The sequence below is a fragment of the Podarcis tiliguerta genome (genome assembly GCF_965153285.1).
Source record: "Podarcis tiliguerta genome assembly, chromosome: 10".
Classification (NCBI taxonomy): domain Eukaryota; kingdom Metazoa; phylum Chordata; class Lepidosauria; order Squamata; family Lacertidae; genus Podarcis; species Podarcis tiliguerta.
In genome coordinates, this window is record NC_139543.1 from 56,604,167 (window position 1) to 56,630,017 (window position 25,851).

The window sequence follows — 25,851 nt, forward strand, 5'->3', positions numbered from 1 at the left end:
TTCTAATTTCCCAACCTTACGCTTAGCATTTCACATTTCCATATGTTTATGAATCATTATGAATCCATTAGTATTTTAGTGTAATTTTCTCCTAATATACACCTATTTCTCTGCAATTTTGCCTAATACACACAATTTTACAGAGTGATTTCCCAAAATATAACATTTTAAAATGTTATTTTCCCTAATACATGCATTTTAATGCATACTTTCCCCTAATGCATACATTTTTGTACATATTACTTGGCTGTAATGGAAGGGTTCATGTATTGTTAAATGTGAACTAGGTAGGTTCACCTTTAAATGCAAACTGAATTGTACACCCTCCAAATCCCTATTGCAAGTACACAGCCTTTCAGCAAGATCAGAACCTGGTGTGGAGGGTAGGAAGGCTTTAGCCCTTGCTCCTTATTGTGGTTGCAATCCAAATCTGGGGCTGTGAGCTCACATCTTTTATTTTCATGGGGGTAAAGCTTCATTCAATCCATGTGCAGTTAAGCCTGAAACCTTTCTAACAAATGGCCAGATAGGCATGAAGCCCCTTACCTGGATAGAGTCTGAAGAATCCTGTAGAGCTGCCAAAGTATTGCCAAGTGAGAGTTGGATCTCTTTCAAAATTGTCCACAAAAACAGCATTCAATGCTTCAGACATATAAACCCCATTCAAAATATCAGGGTCTGTGACAAAAAGAGGCAAGAAGGGAACAATAGTAAGAAAGGGAAAGAAAGAATGAGAAGGAATAAAAACAAACAAACCTATAGAGGATACAGATGCACCAGCGTCCTCCACCAACAATATCTAGCCAAACTCCCCTCTTCTTTCATGAGGACTAGAAGCCTAACAAATATCAATGTATCAAGATGCCTTATTCTAAGTACATCTAACATTAAACTAACTGCTCCAATATTTTCAATGAGTGGCACCTGTTTTCCTCAGGCTTAGCTGTAGGTCTTTCCTTGCCCAGCTTCCGGACAAAATCTAACCAAAGAGATGGTACTGATGAAACTCAGCTAACTAGGGACAAACTGCAGGTTACTCTGAGAGAACTATAATTGATCTCCCCATTCTTAATCAATTTTATTTTTGTTTTTTTGCCAAGTTCAGGTATATGTGTGTTCATGCTAAATAACTTGAACAGTAAAACAACACAATGATTGGGGATGCTTAACAATTCCGTTCCTGTATCATTTACATAATCCAAATCACCCCTTAAAGCAGTTTTTGCTCAGGGAAGGGGAAGAGCCTGTTAAAGGTCTGCCCTCCTACCCGCCTTCATTCCTTCCGTTTTTGAATCCAGGGACCCAGTTGGTTATTTTATTACTCACCCACATACGTGGGTCACAAGGATTCATATTTTCCTCCCACAAAACATACATAACACGCAAGTCTATGGTCAATCTTTTCCTCTCTTCCTAGAGTTGCCAGCTAAATTTTGATACTTCATCTCTGGCTCTATTGCTGCCTTACCAGTAGAATTAACACAGAAATTCTCTACCTTTGTTGTAAACATTAGTTGGAAGCTGTATGTCACTTAATGTTGTGTTCACCAGCAGGTTATTGAAGTGCTCATTTGGTTCCAGAATGAATTCATCACCAAGCTCCACATAATTATCTTTATCATCCTTTTCGTTAATGAGAACAGCATTGTAATAATTAATCTGGGGATGAAGAAAAAATAGAGAGACAGTATATTAGATTTCAGTACGTAAATATCACGATGGCATGACCTCAGTCACCCCAGACACACATTCATTTATACCTTAATAACCCCCACACAAGGCTTTACACCACAAAATCACACTAATCCACAATCTTCTGGTGCAAAACCAAAAAATAAAAATGCGCAAAACACCTGTTCACCTGAGGCAAACTTGCAACAGTCCCGAGCCAATCCAAGGATTCCAACCCAACCAAATTCCAAGATTCTAGATTCCTAATTCCAATTAAGCTTCTGGATTTTACTTCTGGTTATGTCAGTGTACATGTCGTATTCAGTATGTTATATGTATGTAAACGTAGAATGTGAGTGCAGTGTATGCTGTATATGCATATGTGTCATTTATCTAGAGTGGCCACACCCAACATTGGCATGTGGCCTCCAGAGACTAGGCCAGAGAGGGAATGTGGCCCTCAGGCTGACAAAAAGTCCTACCCCCCCCCCCCGTCTAAGGCCATGTGAATAACTTTCTACTGTTAAAAAAATAAGGTTTCATTGATATTAAACAAAGACCCATATACAACATTCAGCAGTCTTTCCCCAGAAGTGACTGGATATTGCATATGGATTCAAAAGTACGCTTCTGGGATTTTTTGGCTGGTATGCTTTGTTGTCATTCAAGGATGAGATAAGCCAGACTGCTGAATATAAACCCCTTCTATATAAACCATTAAAGGTACAGAAACCCTACGCCTTCTTTGAACTTACGATAAAGGATAAGCTGCACATCTCCTGCCTGTGCTGCACATTCCATGCAGGCACTGGATTTTCCACTGACCTACATTCTCAGGCTCACTTTATATTCTGCTGGGTTTAACACTGATGAATTTGTCAAACATACAGCTGAATTTCAATCCTCTAGACTGCCTCGGCAACACAAAATGTCTAAGTAATTGGCAGTTTTGCTAACTGGCTGCCTGCAGATGCAAGGTGGCATACTGGGAGATCATTAGATGCCAAGGTTTGAGTAGCAAGGATATTGATAATTGGGATGAATGATGAACTGTATACATTTGTATGCCCTCTTAAAAGTGACCTCTGCTCTGGCTTCCTGCCTAGACTCTCCATATAGTCCACATACACCTTGATAGTCTTTGATAGCTAACTGAGTCCTCTATTTATATTGCATTGACTTAAATGCTGAATTAGGGAGTGAGGTCTGCATCAAGGCAGCTAAACTCAAAGGCCTGCTTAATGCCCCTCTTTTTTAAAAAAAATAAACAAACATAAATCTGCTGTCTTGACAACTGAGCACAGAGAGACCTTGGGTTGATATCGTATAAATCTGTTTAATACAGGAAAAATATGAATAATGATAAATGCCAGAAATGTTCACAAGCAAGTCTGGCCTATGCGATTTGAAAATGTTCTGTTACTTAAGCTCCTGTGGAAAAGATTTGCGGAATTAATTAAGCTACAACGCTGATTTAATCACCTTATTTTGAGATGCATCCCTGTGAGGTAGTAGGTTTCTGCTGAACTCTGGATTGTTTACAGCATTGCTTGTGGCAAAGCACATTATTTTACAGTTCTGGAAATCATATTCTATGCCTATAATTGGAAGACTGGGTTGAATATCTTTTAGATCTGCCCATTAAACAATGAATCATGTTCTACAGGAGAGATAAATCAGGAGAAACTTAATGCAATTTGGCAATCATTACGAGAATTATTCTCTAATTGATTATTATTTGGCTGGAGAAAAGGTTCCCCTTCCCTTTAATGTTTCCTCATCACTTCCTCATCAAAAATCTGTCCATTAGCCAACTAACATATTCTACTGGGAAATGCTGACTGGGTGAAGGAATGAGGATGTGGAGTCTTGCTAAACTGGGAGATATCAAAACTGTTTTCTCTCTGTACTACTGAAAGTTGGGCTAATCTCCTGTCAATTTTCATTAAAGTATTAATACCAAAGCAGTGCCTTGTATACATCTGGTGCAGGAGCTTAGGGCAAAAATATTTCAGGACCCGATACTAGCTGCATGTTACAGGTGAAAGTTGTATGCAGGCAAAAAAAAAAAAAAAAGGTAAATAAGGGAGCAGGAGGCACTGAATGTTATATAGTATGCATATGGATGTTTACAAGTCACCCTTGCCCAGCCCAGCAAAGTAAGACCTACCAAAGTAAATGGGACCTATGACAAGTAGATTTGCACAGTATTGCATCTCTATGTAGAAGGACCATCAAATTCATGGCTTCCACATGACAATTTAAGACCAATCCACACTGTGTGGCAATGACATTCACTTTTGTGTGCCTTTGCAGAAAAGGCTAGCTAGTGATTTCTGGCAAATGTGGCAAGGCATCCAGTGGCACCCAAGCTATGCTTGCTTGGGGCTCTGAAGAAATGGTACAAATGCCTCACTCAGTGCCTTCTCCCACAAGGGGCAATACTAGAAAACCACCAATATATGGCTGGTTGGTAATGCCTTTTTCACCTACACTATAATTAAGACCTCATTTTGAATGCCATAACACTTTCACCAGTGATTTCCACAAATTAATAGGATGCTTAGAATTTCAGTCCAGAGAGTTTTAGCAGGCTCACAACAAGTGGAGCAGGCATCCAGTGGAGAAAACTGCACTCCTAGGATAGCCAACGTGGTGCCCTCCAGATGTTGAGGCAAGGCAATTCTCAGCATGTCTAGGAATGTGCTAGGTCCAGCTCCCCCTGTCTGAGGCGCTCATGTGAATGAATGTTTCTCCATACGAAGAAATTTTCTCTGCATACAGAAGTAAATGTCAGGGACAGTTCAAGGCCTAGCCTTCTTCCGAGATCTATGTTTTTGTGTGTGGAGGAATTTGGAACAAACACTTGCAATAAATGCATGACTTACATCCAATGAGGAATTGAACTCGTGATACAGATCTGCATCTTCTGCTGCCTCAACCAAACGCTGTAAAATAAATAATAAAATGTGAAGTGACGCTCAAGACTTTTCCAAAGTATTACTCAAAGCGAGGAAAACAAATCTAAAATAATGAAGTTTAGGAGAACCACATTTTCCCCCAAGGGAGGTTTCTATGTCTTTCACAGTTGGATTTCACATTCAGCTTTATCCAAAGTGGAGATGTGGTAGTGAGAAAACTATCACCTGTTGAATTTCTGCCTGTCATAAGGTGTCTATAAACATAGCACGCCTGTCAGATGAAGAGGGCGGGAGTGGGAGAAACCATAGTAACCCTACCCTTGGTCTCCATATCTTGCCTAACCCAAAAGAAAGCGCTGAAGGAGTGTGTGTTTTTAATGTATTTTTATTAAAGATTTTCTTGATTTACAAAAGTATGTGCAATGTCTCCCTCTCGTATTTTTCCCCCCATGTAACATTTTTTTTTTGCAGGAGAGTTTTAAAGATCAATGGACATCTTTCCTGCTACAAGGTTAAATTTAGCTGGTTATATTCACAGTCTTTCCTAGCCAGCTCCAACAGTTCCCCGGACAGCCTTTCAGGCTATTAAGAGCAATCTTTATAGGGGGAAAATGTAGCAGAGAAGCAACGGGGCGGGGGGGAGGGATGCACATTTCTTTTTGGAACAGAACCCAGAGGAAAAACAACCATGCAGTCCTTCATCTACTAAGTCTACAAAGATGAAGACAAGAGGGCTGTTACCACGGTCACAAAACCAATGAACCAAGAGCAGTCTGCCTGGGTTTATTAAAGCAGGATCAAATAGCCATTTGCCAACAGCACCAACTAAGCCAGCACAGTATTTTTATTTTGTAACTGCATAGGTAATCCACATATTTCAGCTGAAAAGAAATTATACACACAGATAGACACACAGTAAATAAATATAGACAACTGTGGGGCAAAACTACAAATATCATGAGAAAGCTATAAAGCTATGTTTTCTTAAAATATATATATATTATTATTATTATTATTATTATTATTATTAATTCACTTTGTTACCCACCCTTCGCCATAAATTCCAGAGCAGGTTACAACAACTGAAACAGGGACCTTCTACATGCAAAACACATGCTCTGCTTGCTACTGTGTCTTTCTTCTGGAAGGCGACTAAAGAAATCTGTTCCTACATGCTTATTTATTAAGTACCATGTACACTATCTCCTCGCCACACCCTGCAGCTTTGAGGTGTGCAACAAGTTTAACTGAGAAAACTATAAAAATGAAAGATATGAATAGGTCAGGCTAGACAAGAAGTTGTTGGGCTACAACTTCCCATCATCCCTGACCATAAGTCATGCTGACCATGAGTCACGATGGGAGTCTACCAAAATCTGGCAAATGCTATAGTGCCTACCCCTGGATTGGAGGATGATCTGTTTTTATTACTTTTGTTTCTTTTCCTTTTTCACTCTTGCCTGGGGAGGAATTTGAATATTTACCTCAACAGCTTCTACTTTTCTCCCCAACATGCTTTGCATCTCTTCAGAGAACTTCTTCACCAGCTCCAAGCCATCCACCTCTTTGATCTTCAGAGTTGGTTCCACATCTTTATACTTCTATTAAAAGCAAAATGAAAACAAAGGACTCAATTTCTCAAGGAATGTGATGGGTCGATTATCATTGAGCTTGGTTACCACAGCTAGTGTGTGGTTGAGATTTCCAAAAAGTATAGTCTGGATTGAGTAAAATAGCTTGTGACTCAAAAGAATTAAAAATGCTCTAAATAAAATAATTCACCTGCGGTGCAAACATGACCTAAAAAATAAAGACCTGCCAAAGTGCCCAAGAACAAACTCCACAACAGACCTATTGAAGTAAATGCATGGCCTAAGTAACTTGAAGGCCACAAATAATTTATGTTTATTGCAATTACGGTACTTGCTGACATAAATTATGTGCTCAAAAGCAAAATTTAGATTTTCAAAAATTAGATCTTGGGTGCATCTGAATATCACAGGGCAGATTACAATATAAAAACACAAAAATACATGCTATAATAACAAATAAAAACAATAACCCCTCCACCCCCACAGTTTAAAAGGCATAGATTGCTTAATTAGCCAAAAGCCTGACAGAAAATGGATGTTTTAGCCTGGAGCCTAAAGATATGTAACAAAGGTGCCAAGCAAGCCTCCCTACATAACAGCCCAGCTGCTGCATTCTGCACCAGCTACTGGAATGACTTCAAAGGTCACCTCACATAGACTACACTGCAGCGGCTCCTCAAGACTGCCAGATCACCATGGCCAGGCTATTCCTGTTAAGGATGACCACAGCTAGTACAACAACAAAAGCTAGCAAGAGATGCTCCTCACCATGAAGGCTACGTGCTGGATCACTGTTGGTTATGGGAGCTTCCCTAGACTATATGACTACTTCTTCAAAGAAAATGCAACCCCATCTCAGAACAGGCAGCTCATCTAATTCCCAGACCTAGGAATGGCCTACCCACAATGCCTCTGTCTGTATCTGTCAGGATGCAGCCACTTACTGTATCATCTCACCACTGCCTCAGGTACTGCTCTAGAATCTGAACAACCATTCCCAAGTCAGATGACACAGAGAAATAGAGATGGAATGAAGAGAAGAAGAAGAGTTTGGATTTTATATCTTTATCACTACATGAAGGAGTCTCAAAGCGGCTAACATTCTCCTTTCCCTTCCTCCCCCACAACAAACACTCTGTGAGGTGAATGGGGCTGGGAGACTAGCTCAAGGTCACCCAGCAGCTGCATGCGGAGGAGCGGAGACGTGAACCCGGTTCACTAGATTACGAGACTACTGCTCTTAACCACCAATCTGTGGCTCCAACTCCAAATCTACATATACTGTAGTCAATGCAATGGTATCAAAAAACCACTGGAAGACGAAGGAGAATTAACAGGGTTGCATTTCTCCAGATAACTGTCAGGGTGATTTGGTCTCAAACCAGGTCTGAACCTAGATGGGAGTGGGTCCAGATAATCAGCTTCATCCAAGTGTTCCTCGTGGTTAGCTGATAGAATCTATCCAATGTCATCACACACATGAAAAACTTCCATACCAGTGGGCACTGCAGATGTACACCAGGTTATTTTTGCTCATCAGATTTTCCATGATAAGGGGAAAGCCAGATTACATGTAAAAAAAAAAGTGGTGTTGCCACTTTGGTGATGTCATCAGGCAGATGTAAGGAAAAACTTGCATGCACCACTAATTTCAAAATAAATTCTCATTTGGAAGCACTTCTAATGTTAAAAAATATTTAAGAATATTGCAGGCTCTCTATATATGGACAATTATATTACCTGTAATGATAATTTGGAGGAATAAGATGAGCAATCAAAGATCCTGCCATTATAAAGGCTCATTCATTCATTAGAGAAAACTGTAGAGCATATGTGGGGTAAGAAATGCCTTGAGGGTGGAAAGGGGAGGAGGCAGCCAGACAGAAATAGAATCATATCAAGCCCCTAGTAGGCATGCATAGAAGCTGCCAGCTTTGCTTGGTGTGATTAGCAATGCAAGAGCTTTGCAGGATTAAATACAACCTCTGCATCCATGCTGATGCTAGTGGAGCAGGGAAGAGGAGAGGGTGATCACAAAGGTTAGCCTGGTAACGCTGCAAAGGAGAGGTATGCATGGACCAGAGGCAGAAGGCCTAGGGGTTAATGGGAAAGTTCATGATACTCATCATCACACATCATCTGCTGCCTAATCCACTTGATTCAGCAACACAATTTTGCTGACAAATATGCTCAGCTCTGCTACTCTAAGAGTTTTAATTGTGCTCCTCCCCTGTGAGATCAGGAAATCCCACCTAGGAACGCACAGCCGGATGAGAATCTCTTGTGTGTCTTCTGCATAGAAATGTCTTCTGTCTGTCTTTCTAGATCAAATATTAACAACCCCAGAATTCATTAACAATAATGACAGCAGAGTGTTTCAGGGTGGAACAGGCATGAAGATAAATAAGCAGCAAGACTTTTGCATCTTTCAAGCTTTCATTCTTTTCTATAAGGGTGTGTCATCCAGATGTACATAATACATTCTATGGTAGGCTCACAATGGAACAGTGCCCACCACATTTTGTTCAGGCAAACACACGAAAAAAGAAAAACTCAGACCTGAGGCTTGCTGGATGACCTTGGGGTACCTACTGTTTCTCAGCCTAACCCACCTCACAGGATTGTTGTGAAGATACAATGGGAAGTGGGAGAACCATGTATACCACACATATATGGGCCTTGCTATTGTTTACTTGTTCACCATATTCGGGGCCAGGGAGGAATTTTCTGCAAGCAAACTGGCCAGCTTGCAAGTTTTCACATACCTCATAGCAACCGTCACAATTTTGGACCAGATCCTTAGTTGTGGGGGTACCCTGTTAAAGGGTCCAGGATTGGTGACACTGTCCAGGAGTTCTCAAAGGGACTGTTGGGCCAATATACCTCTCCCAATGGTGATCTGTGTGGGGTTGTGGGACCTAATCCATGTCGGGGTCGACTCCCGGGCACAGGGTCAACCCCTCTCAGTTCCGATCAGCAGAATGCAGGGTGCTTGATGCTGGATACATGCTCAATGCCTTAGCCAAACCTACCCTTTCCTGTAATCTATAAAGTTGTGGCCTAATTCAACCCAGTATGTTTCCTCTGCCCATTCTTTCAGTTGTCCCTGCACCGCCTGTGGGCATCATGCGCTTGTGACAGCAATTATACCTAGATTGCTGTCTGTGGGCTCAGACTACATTTCACAGCTTCTGGCTTCTTACTACTATATTTTGGAAAAGTCACAGTTCATCTGCTATCTCCATGCTTAAGTTATGAAGTGTGGACACAAGCGGAGGGAAGCTAAAGCAGAAGCTAGGTCTACATCAAATGTTTCACTACAAGTGAAAGTTGTGTCATAAATTGAAATAGTTCCCTCCGATGCCCACAGGAACCCTACTCTCTTTAACTTAAGTTCCATGCATCATTATACTAGCTGTCCTTCACTTTATATGTGATTATATAATTCAGACAAAGATTTAAATAACTTGGTTTGCTATCAAATTTAGTTTGGGCCTGAGAAACAGCTTAGCAACAGAGAACCTGGTTCAGTACTCTGTTGCACATTCTTGGGTCGAATTCAATTTCTTGAGGATGGAAACATCACACTGGGCTCCGTGGGAAAAGAGACGAGTTGATGCTGCACGAAACATCTTATTGGTTTCTCTGTCAGCTCCTCTGATAGTTATAGCAGTAAATGGATTTGTTATAAAACAGAAAAATGATTTGTTGCTTGCAGCATCCAACTCTGATGTTCACAGAGAAATGAGGACAAGTGCAAAGAATGATATATGCTACTTTCCCCAAACCACCTAAGTGGGATGCCTCATTCCCATGATGAAATTTAGTAGCAAGACAATGGCAGAGAAAGTGAGTGATTAGCTTAGGAAAGGTGGTTTGACAGAGCAATATTTCCATCTAAAGCTTTCCCCTCCAAGCAATAACAGACACAACTGCAGCACTGGAAGATTTTGACACGACTCACGTTCTCTGCAGCATTGATTCATACACAAGTGGTATGCCATCCTCCAGAAAGCTGCACACTCATATCCCTTCTCCAGAGTATATTGCATCAAAGGGCAAACAACCCTTGTGGGACATTTAAAGCCATTGCAACACTGAGTCAAAATAGAACCATTTTTAAACAGTGTTATAGACTCATAGAAGAGGCAGCAAAGAGAAATTGTTTCCTCCCTCAAAGAGGGCACGTGTTGCAGTGCGACCTGGCAACCAAACCCTGTGTTGTGGGTGGGTACAATTGGATAGCCGCAACACCCTGTTGGTAGGTCCCTCGATGCTGGGTTTAATCAGGCCAATGGGATGCTAGCCAAACGGATCGAGAGACCTATATATGCCCATGCACGTGACCCTGAGCTTCCTCTTTGGGCCAGTGCATCGGAATACCCCCGCACCTCTCCCTATATTTAGGGCTTGCGCTTGACCTTGCTATGCCGTCGTGTGTTGTCTGTCGTTGGGACAGGGGCACAGCAGGAATTTGCGGATAGGCTCTGGTTCAGGTGACAGGGATGGGGGAACGCTCTCGTCATCCCTATGAGAAGGGTATTCTGTTAAAGGAATCCAGGGACTCAATGGTTTGGTCAACCCTGAGAGGTGTTGTGCCTGTGCCTGAGTCCAGGGGGACATCTGGATAGTGGACTAGCCTGACCCTGGCTTTCTGTTGTTCCAGGTGTTCACCCTAGGCTGACCTATGCTGGTGCCCTGGGTCAGCGCTACCTGCCACGGTGCAGGGAGCTAGTCGAACCAGAGCCCATGCAACCACTCACTTGATGTAATCAATAAAGTCGTGGCCTAAAATCTGCCAAAAACCAAACCAAAATTTGAGTCTTCTCTGAATTTATTTAAGGGTGAGGTTAGAAGGTCTAAACACGCAAAAGAAACATCCTTAAAAGCCACAGCAAAAGGATAAAGTTCTGCCTCCTTGGGTGCACCAGGTTTAATTGAGATCAGCAGATATAGTGGGGGGGTAGGTGGGGGTTATTTGGGTTACTGTCTTTATTTTGATTTTATATATGGTGATCTTTTTCTGTGAACTGCCCTGAGACCTCTGGGTATAGGGCAGTATATAAATTCAGTAAACAAACAAACAAACAAAACAAAACAAAACAAACTGACTTTTAACACATAATTAAAAAATGCTTAGAATGGCTCTTTGCTTATGAAAAAAAGAGAGAGAGAGAGAGAACGGCAGATATAGAATAAGAGCTATAGAACTTCCAGTCCACACAAATCCCAACAGGCATCTGCGGATTTCATGGGGGAAACTAATGATCTATGTAAGTAATGAAATACCAAGAACCATTTGTCAGACGAGTCCTACAGGAAAGCAAGAAGAATTCATTTCTCACTTCATAGCAAAAAGGTACACTTCCAATGAAGATAAGTTAGCACCTTTGGCACTGGTTAGCACTGTAACATCAACAGTGCTCCAAACATCCAGTCAATAAAATCTACGGTTGAGCTGAAATGGGTGGGTGTGTTTCATTAAATTGATCACACCCATTAACCCACTTACCCATTTCAGCAATATTGAGGGAAAAAGTTCCCTCATTCAGGGTGAAGCCAGTAAACATTACCCTCACTCTGATTTGGATTAGTGGTGTCATCATACAGGCAGCGACTGCATCACAGCAAACCCAGAAGTGACCCTAAAAAGTCATTAAAAAACACAAAAAGGGGCAGAACAAGGTGTTTGCAGGCTTTTTCACTGGGTGCTCTGGTTGTACGCAATTTCACACAAGTGTGCAATGACCCAAAATGCGACCCCTTCACAAACCAGGAGTTGCCTGTATAGCTTGTTTGCCTATAAGGCACTGTGATGTCATCAAACTGACTACTAAGTACTAGAAACCACAGGATGGGACAAGTGGAAAACCTACTTGCAGGTTTCCCACAGGCTTCTGGTTGGCCATTGTGAGAACAGGATGGGCCATGGGCCTGATCCGGGAGGCTCTTATGTTTTTACTGTATGAATTCTTATTGGCTGGATCAGAGGGCAAGCAAGAATAATAATTCTATTTTAAAAACAAGCACTAGAGCAGCTGCCAAGAGGGGACAAGATTTACATACTGCTTGATTGTCAGAAAACCTCTGAAGCATTTTACAAAAATGTAAAATAAAATATAAAAATTCTCAGTTATTTAAAAATATTCCAAAGATGATTTAAATCAACAATAACTAAAAAGAGATAAAAACGCATGTTACTTCTCCATATCTGGAAAGGGTTGCCTATTAAAATTAAAATGTTTTAAAGAAGTTTTAAAGAAGAAGTAAAGAAGTTTTAAAGAAGTAAAGAAAATAATACAGTGAAGGCACCTGTCTGATGTCAATAGGCAGGGAGTTCCAAAGTACAGGTGCTGCCACACTATGAGTGCAGAATGAGTGTTTTGTGGCATCCATAATAGGGTCAATTTCGCAGATCAAAGCAGTCAAGTGCACATATATGGGATAAGGTCATCCTGCAAGTAAACTAGTCCAAGATCTTAAGGGTTTTAAATACTAATAATAACACCCAGTGCTTTTTTTTTCTAGAAAAATGGGTGCCAGTACTCACCATGAAATTATTACACATACTACACTTTTTAACAAAAACAAAAAAGAAAGAAAGAGGTGCTGGTACTGCATACCCTTGAGTTCCCCCTGGGGGGAAAAGGCACTGATAACACCTTGAACTTGGCCCGAGATCAAATGAGCAACCAGTGCAAATGTCTTAGCAGAGGTGTTATATGCTAAACAGACCTGGATAAACAGAACTGAGTGTCATCAGTGTACTTGCCCCAAACCTGCCAGGAGGCCCAAAAACACTCTCCCAGCATTAGTCTCTGGACTCGGTCCTGTTGGGAGGATCAGAGCCACTGTAATAGTGCTCCCAATTCCCATTCCACAGAGCCAGTCAAAGGAGATTACTATGGTCAGCGGTATCGAAAGAGAAGCAGGAGCAAGGTTGCACCCTCCTTGTTCCACTTTCCTGTAATGGTCATCCATCAGGGTGACCAAGGATGACTCAGTCACATGGCCAGGTCTGAACCCAGATTGGAAAGGATCTAAATAATCCATGTCATCCAAGAATGCTTTCAGCTCCCCACCAAACTCTGTCTACCACCCTCAGAAGCCCTGTGACTCTGACCTTGTTGGCTGAGGTACTCCTGAAAACTTGCCAACAAAAAGTCAGTTCAGCCATCATAAAATCTACCAAAAGAAGCACGATAAGAGACATGAAGCTAAATTAGAAATGGCAAAAGGGCGCAAAGAAAAAGCAGATTTCAAAGGTTGTCAAACCATCCATTTCCTGGATTGTGTATTTGGTTTCTCTTCTGCATTCCAGCCCACATTAATTAGTGTTGATGTTGGAAATGCCATGATGCTAATTACTTTTGTATCTGGTGCCACTGTGGAGCTGCCCAGATGTACTGGTTAAGATTAACATCCTAACTAGGCATAAATTAAATTTTGATTCAGTTATCATTACAATCTTATGCATGTTTCCTCAGAAGTAAGTCCCACAGAGGTCAATGGGACTTTCTCCTTAGTAAGCATGTTTAGGATTGCAGCCTCAGACTACCTACTGTAAAGCTTATTGGTCGTCATAAAGATAGATTACTCTTATTAAACTCTTAGTAGTAGCTAAGAAAGCCTTTTCCAAGCAATTAAAAACTTGAGCTATAACAGGGAATGTACAATAGATGTGTTTTATTCTGCTTAATGAGGAAATTAACCAATGTCATTGAAATGAAAAATGGTATTACTACTGGGAACAATCTCTCTCTCTCTCTCTCTCTCTCTGTGTGTGTACACGCACACACCAAGCTCACCACATATTATTATTATTATTATTATTATTATTAACTACAGGAAATGAAAACTGAACACATTCCAGTAAGGATTAAAACAGCTCACCAATTAAACATGCAGTCTACAGAAAAATAAACTACAATAATGATACACTTCTACTGAAGCAGATATAACAGGCATATGTTGTATTATTGAAGGCAATTACATTTACAGGCAAAATAATGCATATGGCCTGCATGAAGGGAAGTGCCAATCACTTGCCCAATCATTCTTTGCTCTTTATTTTTTGTTCTTATGCCCTCTCTTCCTGTACCATCACACCCCATAGCAATTACCTACTCTCTGTCTTGGGGTTGGGGAGAATAAACAGTCCATAGAAGGTGTAGGAAAACGTGAGATGGAAAAATACCAAATCATACCACACCAGCAAAAATATTTATTAGTCTATGCATAGGATCTTTGATAACCTTTACAAAACTGCAAAGTACTATGAAATATGACCAACCAAAACATTGTTTGTTTGTTTAGAAAAACCACAAGTGCTTTTTTTAAACCACATATGCTACACAACAGACATTAATGCCATTATACACTGCTGGTGTGTATGCTCCCATTCTAGTGCTGAGCAGGATATTAACTTCTCAGCACACTCTCAGAGAAGCATAACACTGCCACACCCTGCTGCCAAAATGCCTCCAGAACAGTGACAATGACAGACAGATTGCACAATATTTTCATCTCCCAGCAGTGTAACACTGTCAAGCATGGTACTGACACAGACAGCTGACTACCGCTGAAAAACATGGTAGGATTTTCTAAAATATGCTTCACATGAGACAACAAATTTTTTAGTGTCACATGTGAAAACCACCTAAAATAGTGAAACAGAACCTGTGGCCTCTCATATGTTGTTGAACTTGTCTCCTCAACATCAGCCAGCACCGTCAAGAATAATGAGAGTTCTAGGCTAACAAGTTTTACACAGCCATGGATTCCCCATGCCTGTATCTAAAGGAATCTGCACAATCCCAAATGAATCAGGCTATCTATCTTGTATAGTTACCATAGTAACTAAAGGAGCCCATTCCAACTCTCAGAGGTTTTGCGAAATGAGTTGCTTCTCTGCCCATAAAACCTCTTTCCCTGAGCATGTGGTCAAAAGCATGCCTGCCTAAAGGCCAGGATGATAATTTGTCAGGTTATACTCTGCTGAAAGCTATGTGTATTGGGGCAACAGCGGAGATTGGGGGGCAGGCGATAAATGTGTAATATTGATGCAAGCAGCATGACAGCAAATGTTTCTGAGAGAAGCCAAAGAAAGAGCACAAGGCAAATACCAATACTTCATTGGGGAAAGACTACAGCTTTGGGAACTTTTTGTTTATTTAATTTTGCTAGGTGTTGTTCCACATACTTTTCTTATCCCAGGTACTGCTCTATCTTAATAACTGGTCCCAAGAAAATGTTATATGGCTAAATAGTACAAAACTGCTGAGATGAGCTAGTCAACACTGGAACGTAGGTGTCCCCCTTCTCTTGGAGGTGTAGTTAGAACAAAAGAACAGCCTGCCGAATCAGGCCAGTGGCCTATCTAGTCCAGCGTCCTGTTCTAACCAGATACTGTGGAAAACCTGCAAGCAGGACCTAAGTACAAGAGCACTCTCTCCTTCTATGGTTTCCAGCAACGAGGTGCATAGCTAGCTGCTCCAGCACACGGAGGGCAATCCACCCAGGGAGGCGCCGCAGCGAGCTGCCCACAGAGTCTGCCTGGCAGATGCAAGCCCCATGCTGCCATTTTGGGCAGCACAGGGCCCCGAGCCACCTCATCACTCCCAGGAGAGACGCATGGCTCAGGTAAGTGTGCCATTTTGTCACCCTCTCAGGGATGATACCCGGGGCGGACCACATCCCCCGCACCTCCCTTCCTACACCCCTGCCAGCAACTGGTATTCAGAAGCATTGTCGTCTCCAACTGTGGAGGCAGAGCATAGCCATCATGGCTAACAGCCATTGATAGCCCTCTCGTCCATGAATTTGTCTTATTCTTTTTAGAAGACATCTAGATTGGTGGCCATAACTGCCTCCTATGGCTTAACTATGCACTGCATGAAGAAGTTTCTTCATTTATCTTTCCTGAATCTTCCAGCATTCAACTTCATTAGATGTCCACATGTTGTGATGTTATGATGGAGGGAGAAAAAGCATTTTTATATTCACAAGCTTTTGAAACTTTGAGATTACTGTATTATAAGATGCTGCAGTACACCATCTTGAATATCCCATAGAAATGTAAGGTATTAAGTTGTGAGTGGACATAGGAGACGACACACAGATTTCTCCAAGTGGTTCTTTATAGTAAGCTGGAACTGAACTGAACTGAACAGCTCAGCCGGCCTGCTTTTATAGGCAGCCGGCTGTCAACACTGTAACAACAACTACCCTGGGTTTCCCGCCTAAATTAATTTACGTGGACCTGAGTGAAAACTATATACAAAATACTCCTGGTGGCCAGGGTGAGAACTTCAATATATAACATAAGGTATGCATGTTTAAGGTAAATATCAGAACAAACATTCTCTTTAGTGCTGGCGATGTGTTGTGAACCTCTCAAGTTACAAAATTTTTACAAGGTACAAAATTTTGAAAAGAATCAAAGCTTATGAAGACTAAATAAGTATCCCAATACTTGCTTTTTCTGAAATATGTTGAGAGAGAGAGAGAGAGAGGGAGGGAGGGAGGGAGGAAGAGATCATATTTGCACAAATGATTATAATGAAGGATATTTGCACTTCTGTGAAAAGTATATGTGGTCGATATACCACTTACCTTTTGTAATAAAAGAGAGCCAGAATACTTTGTGACTATGTAATATAAGTCCCCACCAAAGGCATCAGCCCAGGACTTCACTCTACAGATGGGGAAGAAAAAAAGAGAGTCAGTTATTTCCATGTTTGGCAGCCAGATGAGCAGTTATGATGCATCTGGTCACTTCAAATGCTGCAATTTCCCTCTGCCAATGTTGACTTCAGATTTTGAGGGACCCTTGGGCTAGATTCCCTCATTGGGAATTGCCATTGCCGTCTCTACCCATTTGCCTACCCTCTCCTTGTGAGTCCTAGGTGGAGGCTGCTTCTCCTTCTTGCTCTAGTCACTAAAGGGGCATGTGGACCAAGCAGCAGGAGCAAGTTGGAGGAATATGACCAGGGGGGTTCTAGGGTTCAGCACTGGGGGGCTTGATGCAGTGTGGATCTTGATAGGTACCCGACAATACGGGCAGCCCCTCCTGATACCAGCCCTGCCTTTCTGCCAATACAAAGCAGCAGCTCAGAACAAACTGTATTCTCTTGTATATAATTTTGAATAATTTAACAGGCAACTGACTATGGGACTAACATTCCACATGTCTAGTAAGCAGGGTGGTTTTGCTGGCTTGCTTGGATTAATTAAGTCAAGTTGTCTCCACTCCAGGAATGGGCAGCCTGTTGCTTTCTTGATGTTATTGGACTCCAACTCCTGCTAGCCCTAGCTGGACTACAGGGAGTTGGATTACTGAAGCAGGGTTGAGGAACCTCCACATGTTGTAGGATTACAAGGGGCAGAAAAGCAGCAGTTCAGAAGAGTTGGTGACCAGAGGTTCTATGCACATCAGCCACCATGGTAACGGTTAAGGGAGATAGCAATGAAACTTAATCGCTTTGCCATATTTCCATTTTGTTGAGTAATAACTGGATGAAATCAATGAAGTTTAAACAGGAGAAACCCATAGCGTATGACTTGTGTTCCATGGCTGCAATCCTGTGCACAGTTAAGCTTCTTAAATCCCTTTACTTCAGTAGTTTTTAAACAGCCTTACTGTAGGATTGCAGCCAAAAATTTTGAAACCTCCATTTCTGAGGCTAGGTTGTGTTCCTGTGTAATATTTATCCTTGGAGGCATAAAGCTGTTCTTTGTTTAAACAGTCCCATGACACTGTACTGTGAATTGTTTATTTCCTTCCAGCAACATATGCCAGCACTCATATAAGATGTGGGGGGGGGGGGGAGTGCTTATTTTCTTACAAGATTGTTATCAATTGTACATTTATTGTAGGTCCTTGGGACAGCTTACTGCCAACAGTGCAAGGTTTGGTTTCTTCCTGATGTGTTTGTAATGTAAATCAAAGAGCAAGGGGGCTTCCATATTTACACCTCAAAGTGTGCATGGTAAAGATAAAGAGGGCCAAAACCAAACACCCTTTTAACACCTCATAAATATGCTTTAGATATAATTGGGGCACAATCACATTTGAAAACACAACTCTGCAAGGATCGCATATATCGTATTTTTCGCCCTATAGGACGCACTTTTCCCCCTCCAAAAATGAAGGGGAAATGTGTGTGCGTCCTATGGGGCGAATGCGCACCGACCCCTCTCACTCTCCAGGCTTCAGGAAGCTATCCACAAGCCGTGGGAGGGCCTTCCAACAGCAACAAAATCTGTTTCTTGCCTGAAGAGATTTTGTGGAAATTTCTGACTTGCGCGAGGTTAGAATATAGCCTATTGTACAAAGAGAAGAGTTGCATTAATCACTCTACGCGATTTGTACACCCGGCCTTGCCTACAAGCAACATCCAGTGGCCCTTGAAAATGTTTCCCAGACCCTGAAATAGAAGACAGCCCTTCAACAGCCCTTGAAATATAGGGATGCTGTTTGTAAAGCAAGACACATGTCCACCCTGTGCCTCTAGAGTCCTGTAATGCCACCTGCTTTTCATTTTTTCTCCTCATTGCTACAAGGGAGGGAAGGCTCGGGTTGTGTGGCTAGGCCCAGAAAAAGACAGAAGTGAAGAGCTTTCCAGTATGGGCTTCCCAAAACGGCTGAAATTGCTTCAAGACCCTTTCAGACAACCTCACTCACCAACCCCCTCACCTTCAGCCATCCAGCTATAACTAGGCCCGAGTGGCGGTGGTAAGGGAGAAGCTCTGATCGGTGGTGCTCATTTTAAACCCGCTAATTAAGGCAGGGCTGCATCATTTTTATTTGCCTTAGGCCTTGAGGTGCCCGCTTCATTGTGACATTATGCTCCAGCATTCAGAACCACCTTTCTAGCTTTATAGATTTCAGGAAAGAAAAGAAAGGCACAGCAGCAATTGACAATGCACTGTGGAAAACGAGGGTTTAAGGCATACTCTAGTAAACCAAGTAGGGTTGGGAGCTGTTAGATATTTTACCTGCCCACTGTACCCTCAGGTTCAGTATCAGGTATTGTAGCCTTTCTAGGCCCTTTAACCATGGGTAGGAAAAATGTTGCACCCGAGCTGGGACGAAAGGAGCCAAACGACACCAAGGGGTTAAATCCAGAGAAAGAGTTTTTATTCTGCCAACCCGGGTGGGCAGAGGAGCAAGTGTGATAAGTCATAAAACAAGCACAAAGTTCACAGTCATGTGCACAAGCATATATACCCCTTTCTAGTTCCTTCCCCCTTCTTCAAGAGTCCTGTCCATGAGTTCCTCTGAGCATGAACAGAAAGCTCCTATCTTGGGACCATTTTTTGGATCCTTCCCAGAAAGGGGGTGAGAAGGTTTCAGTGTGTTCCAGTTGTTTCATACCTGTGCTTTGGCATGGTTCCCAGACAGAAAGCAAGTTGCAATGTGGTTCTTTAGCAAGGCCAAAGGCTCTGAGAAAGGCCTTTGCAATCTTTTTTACTTACAGTGTTTTCGTTACAGAAGAGGACTGCTTAGCTAATGCTTTCTGTCTTAGAGGAAAATGCAGTTTTAAAATGCTTAAGGCGAGGCCTGGCTGGGGGGGAATTCACAAACAGTTTTTAGGGTTTTTTGGGGGGGAACCCTAACTGTACCCCTTCAGTATTTGCTTGAATAATGACTGCAAGCCTCACCATGTCTACTCAGAAGTAAGTCCCATTGACTTCAGTGGTGCTTACTCACAGGTATGTGGGGTTAGGATTTCTACCTCAATCAAATATGGTGACTGTGGGCAGCGGGGGGAGGGGAGGTTATATTTATTTCTGTTCATCACACAAGCTGACCTGTAAAGTCTTTCCCCTGATCTGCCATGCTGCACTCTCTGAGCTACACCTGATTCTTAGCAGGGATTCTTTTACTTTTTAAAAAATAACATCTCAGCTTGCCCTGCATCCTAACGCAGGATGACTTTACACGGAGTAACCATAACTCTCTCCCTTCCTTATTTTGGCACACTAAGAGCAGTTATAGATGCTACCGCCCTATACAGCCAGGCACATGCCTGGTTACTGCTGGGTAAGGTTGACACGTCAGGGTGATAATACCCAAAAGGGAGGTTGTGTAGGACGTGTGCACATCCAAAGCTGGCACACGTTCCCTACACTCCTTCATTTCTAGAATATTCTTGCACCAGACTACCATTTTTAATAAGAAATTGGTGATTTCAAGTGAGTAAACTGAAAAACTCCTAAAAGAAAAGTACTTTTTTGAGAAGGGTACAGAAAGTAAGATGCATGCCGGTAGCCCAGTCACGCCGAACACCAGATTCATGATGACCATATTTAACCTGCACTACACTTGTACATTACAGTCATATCAAGCAGCATAAGAAGTAAATGGCAGGATGGGGGTATTTTTGTTCTTCAAAGGAAAGAGAAGGCCTACCTATGAGATGGTGCATTAAACAGCAACAGAGGTAGCTTGGGGAGACAGCAAAGGGCTAAGTAACACAAACAAGCAAAAGGGAAGGCCACTTACGTTTCGAGTGGTATCTTTGTCTGGGACCTGGTGAAGGGCAGGAGGCAGGCGAGTGAGAGAAAAAGCCACAGGAGGCCACCTGGCAGCATCCTCCACACCAAAACTATCAGCAGCAAGATCAATTGCATAGACCGAGGGGATCCTTGACCTTGTTTCCTTCCCTTAGGATGGTCCTCCTGGCATCAGGTAGGCAGTCCCCAGCATGGTGTTCTGCTGGGGTAAGGGTGGGAGAGTGAAAAACGGGGAACGCCTAAGCCTTCATCCTATCGTAATTGTGTTGTGACATCGCTTCTCTTCCCCACCCCTCTCCAAACAGGCTACAGCTCCCTGAAGGAACTGGCACCTGAATCTGCTGGGTTCAAGTCAGATGGGGCGACTCAGAGAGATCCACCACCCCATGGCTGCGAAGGGCAATAGTGGACATCCAACTTCTGTGCCCTGCAGGAATGGCAGACTGAGGGGAACTCTGGAAACAGCAGAAGCAGCAGTATCTACGTAATCCACTGCCGGCCCTTTAATCCCCTCGTAGAGCAGCAACAGCAGCAGATTTAGGGAACTGGAGTGGGATAAAATCAGCTAGGATTACTCTGATTTCCGAAGACAGGCATCAGTCTGTCCAATCAGAGCTTGGAACAGCCAACTCCAAGCCCACAGCATCACGACTTCAAAAATAAAAAAGCCTCCTGCCCTTTGATCCCCGCAGAGCATTTTTCATGATATCATAGAGGGCATCAGCATATTTGTCTACCATATTTCCTGCTCTGCCCTCCAAATCAAATTTAGTTCTTTGTTTCTGACTCCTTCTCCTTGTTAGTAGCTTAGTTTAGTTTATTAAATTTCTTAGATGCTTTTTTTAATAAAAAAAATCCAATTGTGTCTTACAGCAATTAAAATATACAAAAGCTATATATATTCTGAACTAACAAGCCTGTTCTTTGTGAAAGTTATGCAGTCCTAATGGGATCAAAGGAAAGAATTTAGAACATGGGGCGGAAACTGATCTTGGCCGTCCGTCATATCAGAATTTTCAGTGGCATATTATTTTGTGCATTATAGTTATCTAGATTCCAGTCTAGTGATGCACATTCATGGGCAACTGTTCAGGGACTGCATGGCAGTGCTGGGTGGGTCCAGATGCAAAAGTGGGCAGAGCAATGCATGTGACCATGTGACTTGCATTGCTGAGGAAAAGCACAAGCCACACAAAGTCAGTAGTTTCTACAACACACATCTCTCCAACCTGGTAAACAGAAGACATCATCACAGTTCAATAACATATTTTAGTCAGGCCAAAGAATTCAAGGTCAGTGTGGAGTATGGGTGATGGCCTGCTGCAGGACAGAATCCTAAGAGGCAAGAAGGAAGGTGTGAAGGACTATTTTTTTGCTCCCGGGGTTCAGATTCCTGAGCTAACTGGCTTAATTCTCATACCTTGCAAGGTCAGGTTACAGTAATCACATTCCATGGACACCAAAAAAAGTAGAGTACTGTTCTCACCCATTTCCAGCTGGCAATGAAATGAAGGGGTAGCAAAATGTTAGAGTATTAGCTTCCATGTAAAGAAATTAACACCCTTGGTAGATGAAGGCTAGAAACCATGCCAGGTGACCTTCCGGTCAGCCCTTAGAAGAAGAAAAATATATGTCCCAGGTGTATACAAAGGACATTGCTAGATTCTAGTGCCAGTGTGCAACACAAGGCTTCCCTGAATCTGTTGGGTCTCTTCCTGATACCTCAAAGCTCACTAGGTCTTTGCAAAGGCCTTTAAGACAGTGTCTTCAGAGCACAGGAAAGGGTGCATATTATAGAAAGGGCCTGGGGCCCTCATCACAAGCATCATCACTTCATCTTGAAGGTTTTATTGGCGGGCAGGTGTCAGTCAGCAACTGATCTATGCCATGCAGGTTAAAATGTTTCAAAAGTTCAATGTATTCAGGTCACTCTGAGCAATGGCATGCACATGCCCTGTATAACCCTAATTGCACAGCACATCTATGGGAACATCCAGGGCCTCAGCGAGACCCACAAACATCAAGGTTAGGTCAGGCTTTTCTACTATCAAAGGTTCTGAAGGATACTCTCTGATCATTCTTGTTTCAGTTAGCTTTTAATTTTATATTTTGGTTAAAGGGAAAATATGGTAAAATATAAGGAGAATTCCCTGGATGTTTGAGGCAAGTACTCTTTGGTGATAGAATCCCAGCAGAGATTTTAAATCACCAAACATGCAGCAAAGTAAAGCATAGAAATATAGACTGTTTGACCTTTTAAATATCGCCTTCTAAGTTTCTTCCAAAGTTTCTGAAATATACTCAGAATCGAGAGTGGATTTCATGCTCTTTATTCAGCTCACAGTGCTGAGCAGGAATGGAAGTTCCCCCAGGATGTCTGCTTTATATACATTATTTACATAATGGGCCCCACGTGATTGGCTAATTCCGGGATTCTCCTGTAGGCCAATCAGGTTGTGGATTCACTTCCACCTGGAGCTGGATTGGGTGGTTCCTGTGGACCAATCATACTGCTGCATTGTTCTAGGACCAATCAGACTGCTGCATTCTGAATCCTATTGCTCTAGGACCAATCAGACTGCTGCATTTTGGATCCTATTCAACTCAGTACATAATAGTTTCCCACTTCCCTTAGCATAGAAAGAGGCCACACGTTTGGTAAGTTAACAAATGATTTACTTACTCTTCAAAGGTCAGATTCATGTGCTTTTCCATAGAGCAGCAAGAAATGGCAGGCAGCATAACTTGGTTTCAAAATGGTAAATGCTTCTAAATTATTTGTATAGAAAGACAAAGATGGCTTGCTAAAGCCATACAATCTATACTTGGAGCATCCAGCTTAGACATCCTTGCCAGTACGGTTCACATAGTGGAAAGGAGGATGGTGGAAAGTGAAGAGGGTGGAAAACAAAGAATTTGGTAGTCCTTCCTCTCAAGGTAAGGGTGTGTGACCTAGCTAAGCCTCATAGGACAGCTTGCTCTATGCTCTTAACCCCTTCATGCATTAATTAGAGTTAAGCATGTTGGTTATATGAGGCTGATTTATCTCAGTTTTATTATTTCAGTTCTTAACCACTGAGTAGATGTGCACACTCCCTGTCTGTCACTTCCTTTGATCTTGCTGTCTGATGCAGACCACTATCAGAACTGCTTTTTAATTGTGGGCTCAGCCTCACCAGGCCTCAACATATGCAACTAGCCCAGTTTCCAAACCATTTCAGTCTTCTGATTTCATAAGGCTGTTAGCCTAAAATGCTGTCAGCTTTTAAAGTGACACATGACTCCGCATTTTGCTGCTTCTGCAATAGACTAATGTGATTACACTTCTGTGGTTTGAAGGAGAATTGCTATTCTGTGCTGTCTCTGTGGTTGCACAAAAGACAGGATTCATGTTGCTTACTAGTCCCTTGCTCATGCACTCATTTACAGTCCAGAGAAAATTAATTTTGAAAAATGGTTCTTGCTGCTTTGTACTTTGAAGGCTGTCTGAAAGGCTGAATGGAAGAGTAATGGTTCACAGCAGGAGGCTGAGTTAGTGGGAAGCATCAAGGGAGTTGCAATAGTCATCAGTATGAAATCCCTCTCATTTAAGTTCATCATCAGTCTTTTGGAAGGGAAAAGGAAAATGCCTGTTAATGAAATTCAAACATGAGAAGAACTGAAAACATCATGCATAACAACAGAGAACAGGAAATATAATACAAAAGGATTTAGGATATGATTAATCTAAATGTATGCATGTCTAAGTATCTCTGAAATTATCAGTCTGAGTACCTATGAAACAAAGGAAACTCCAGCTGACTGCAGGTAAAAATGAAAATAATTTATGTACAATAGCATATGTATTAATTAGTCAGTGTGGCTTGAGGAGATTCAGGGGCTCTGTAGTGACAGCTTCTAAACTCCTCTCCTTAAAGAGGGAAATTATTTCACTAACTGAGAACCTCCTCCTGTTGCCTAACACCACTGACCCAGGAAGTCAATCACACTTAGGAATGATTCACACATTACTTTATTTGAGGGATGCAGGTGACGCTGTGGGTTAAACCACAGAGCCTAGGACTTGCCGATCAGAAGGTCGCGGTTCGAATCCCTGCGACGGAGTGAGCTCCTGTTGCTCGGTCCCAGCTCCTGCCAACCTAGCAGTTCGAAAGCACATCAAAGTGCAAGTAGATAAATAGGTACCAGTCCAGCGGGAAGGTAAACGGCGTTTCCGTGTGCTGCTCTGGTTCGCCAGAAGCGGCTTAGTCATGTACGCCCTTAGAAGCTGTACGCCCTTAGAAGCTGTACGCCCGTTCCCTCGGCCAATAAAGCAAAATGAGTGCCGCAACCCCAGAGTCGGTCACGACTGGACCGAATGGTCAGGGGTCCCTTTACCCTTTACCTTTATGTAAACAGAAGACTTGGGCATCACAGACATATACTCATTAGAAAAGCAGGATTGGCTATGCCTTTCTGAGGGAAGTAACACATGGCAGACCCAAAGTTGCTACCTAAAGTAGTCACCATGGGTCATGTGTTTTCTCCATTCTTGCATAGTTTTACTTACCCTGCCTATGTGTGGCATTGTCATGTTTCCTAGTCTCTGTTCCCCATCATTGGCTGTTTGCTGATGGCAGGCTTGCAGATGGGGCAAGACGGGAGTCTGTGATGAGGAATAAGGATTGGGAAATGCATAATCTGACAATATTATAGGAAGGGTAGGTAAAACAAGTTCATATCTGCAAGAGGGACACTGACAATAATAAACTCACACTTACCACCACATGCTATGTAATGTGTAAAGGGGCTCTTAGCAGTCATGAAGCAAAACCAACAGGACACAATAGTGATCAAAATTTCCAAGGATTAAAGCCACGTCCAGTGGCAGACTACAGAGAATGCAAGAGCAGGGATGGCAAACTGATGGCCCTCAAAATCCAAAAACTATTGGAGGGCCACAGGTTCTCCATCCCTGCTCCACACATCTCTGATCCAACTCCCAGTAGTCCAGCTCCCATCATCCCTGACCACTGGCCATGTTGTCTGGGTTTGGCAGGTAACAAACTTGCCTACTTGAAATGAAGCTCTCAATCTCAGGGTCATGGGTTTGAGCCCCACATTGGGCGAAATATTCCTGCATTGCAAGGGGTTGGACTGGATGATCC

The 25,851-nt window shown here is 42.4% G+C and overlaps 1 protein-coding gene and 1 long non-coding RNA gene across 2 annotated transcripts in view; one reads left to right on the forward strand and one right to left on the reverse strand.

Moving 5' to 3' along the window:
• The window catches only part of CACNA2D4 (calcium voltage-gated channel auxiliary subunit alpha2delta 4), a 156,265-nt gene extending 135,253 nt beyond the window's left edge, over positions 1 to 21,012 (reverse strand). Inside the window, 6 exon segments of the mRNA XM_083402555.1 lie at positions 547 to 678; positions 1,497 to 1,659; positions 4,560 to 4,619; positions 6,077 to 6,193; positions 16,799 to 16,880; positions 20,694 to 21,012. Coding sequence (XP_083258681.1) covers positions 547 to 678; positions 1,497 to 1,659; positions 4,560 to 4,619; positions 6,077 to 6,193; positions 16,799 to 16,880; positions 20,694 to 20,821 — 682 coding nt within the window. The 5' untranslated portion in view covers positions 20,822 to 21,012.
• LOC310659317 lies at positions 20,792 to 21,387 on the forward strand. Its single transcript, XR_014502752.1, has 2 exons — positions 20,792 to 20,879; positions 21,010 to 21,387. It is a non-coding gene; the product is annotated as an uncharacterized lncRNA (long non-coding RNA).
• Positions 21,388 to 25,851: the final 4,464 nt, after the last annotated feature.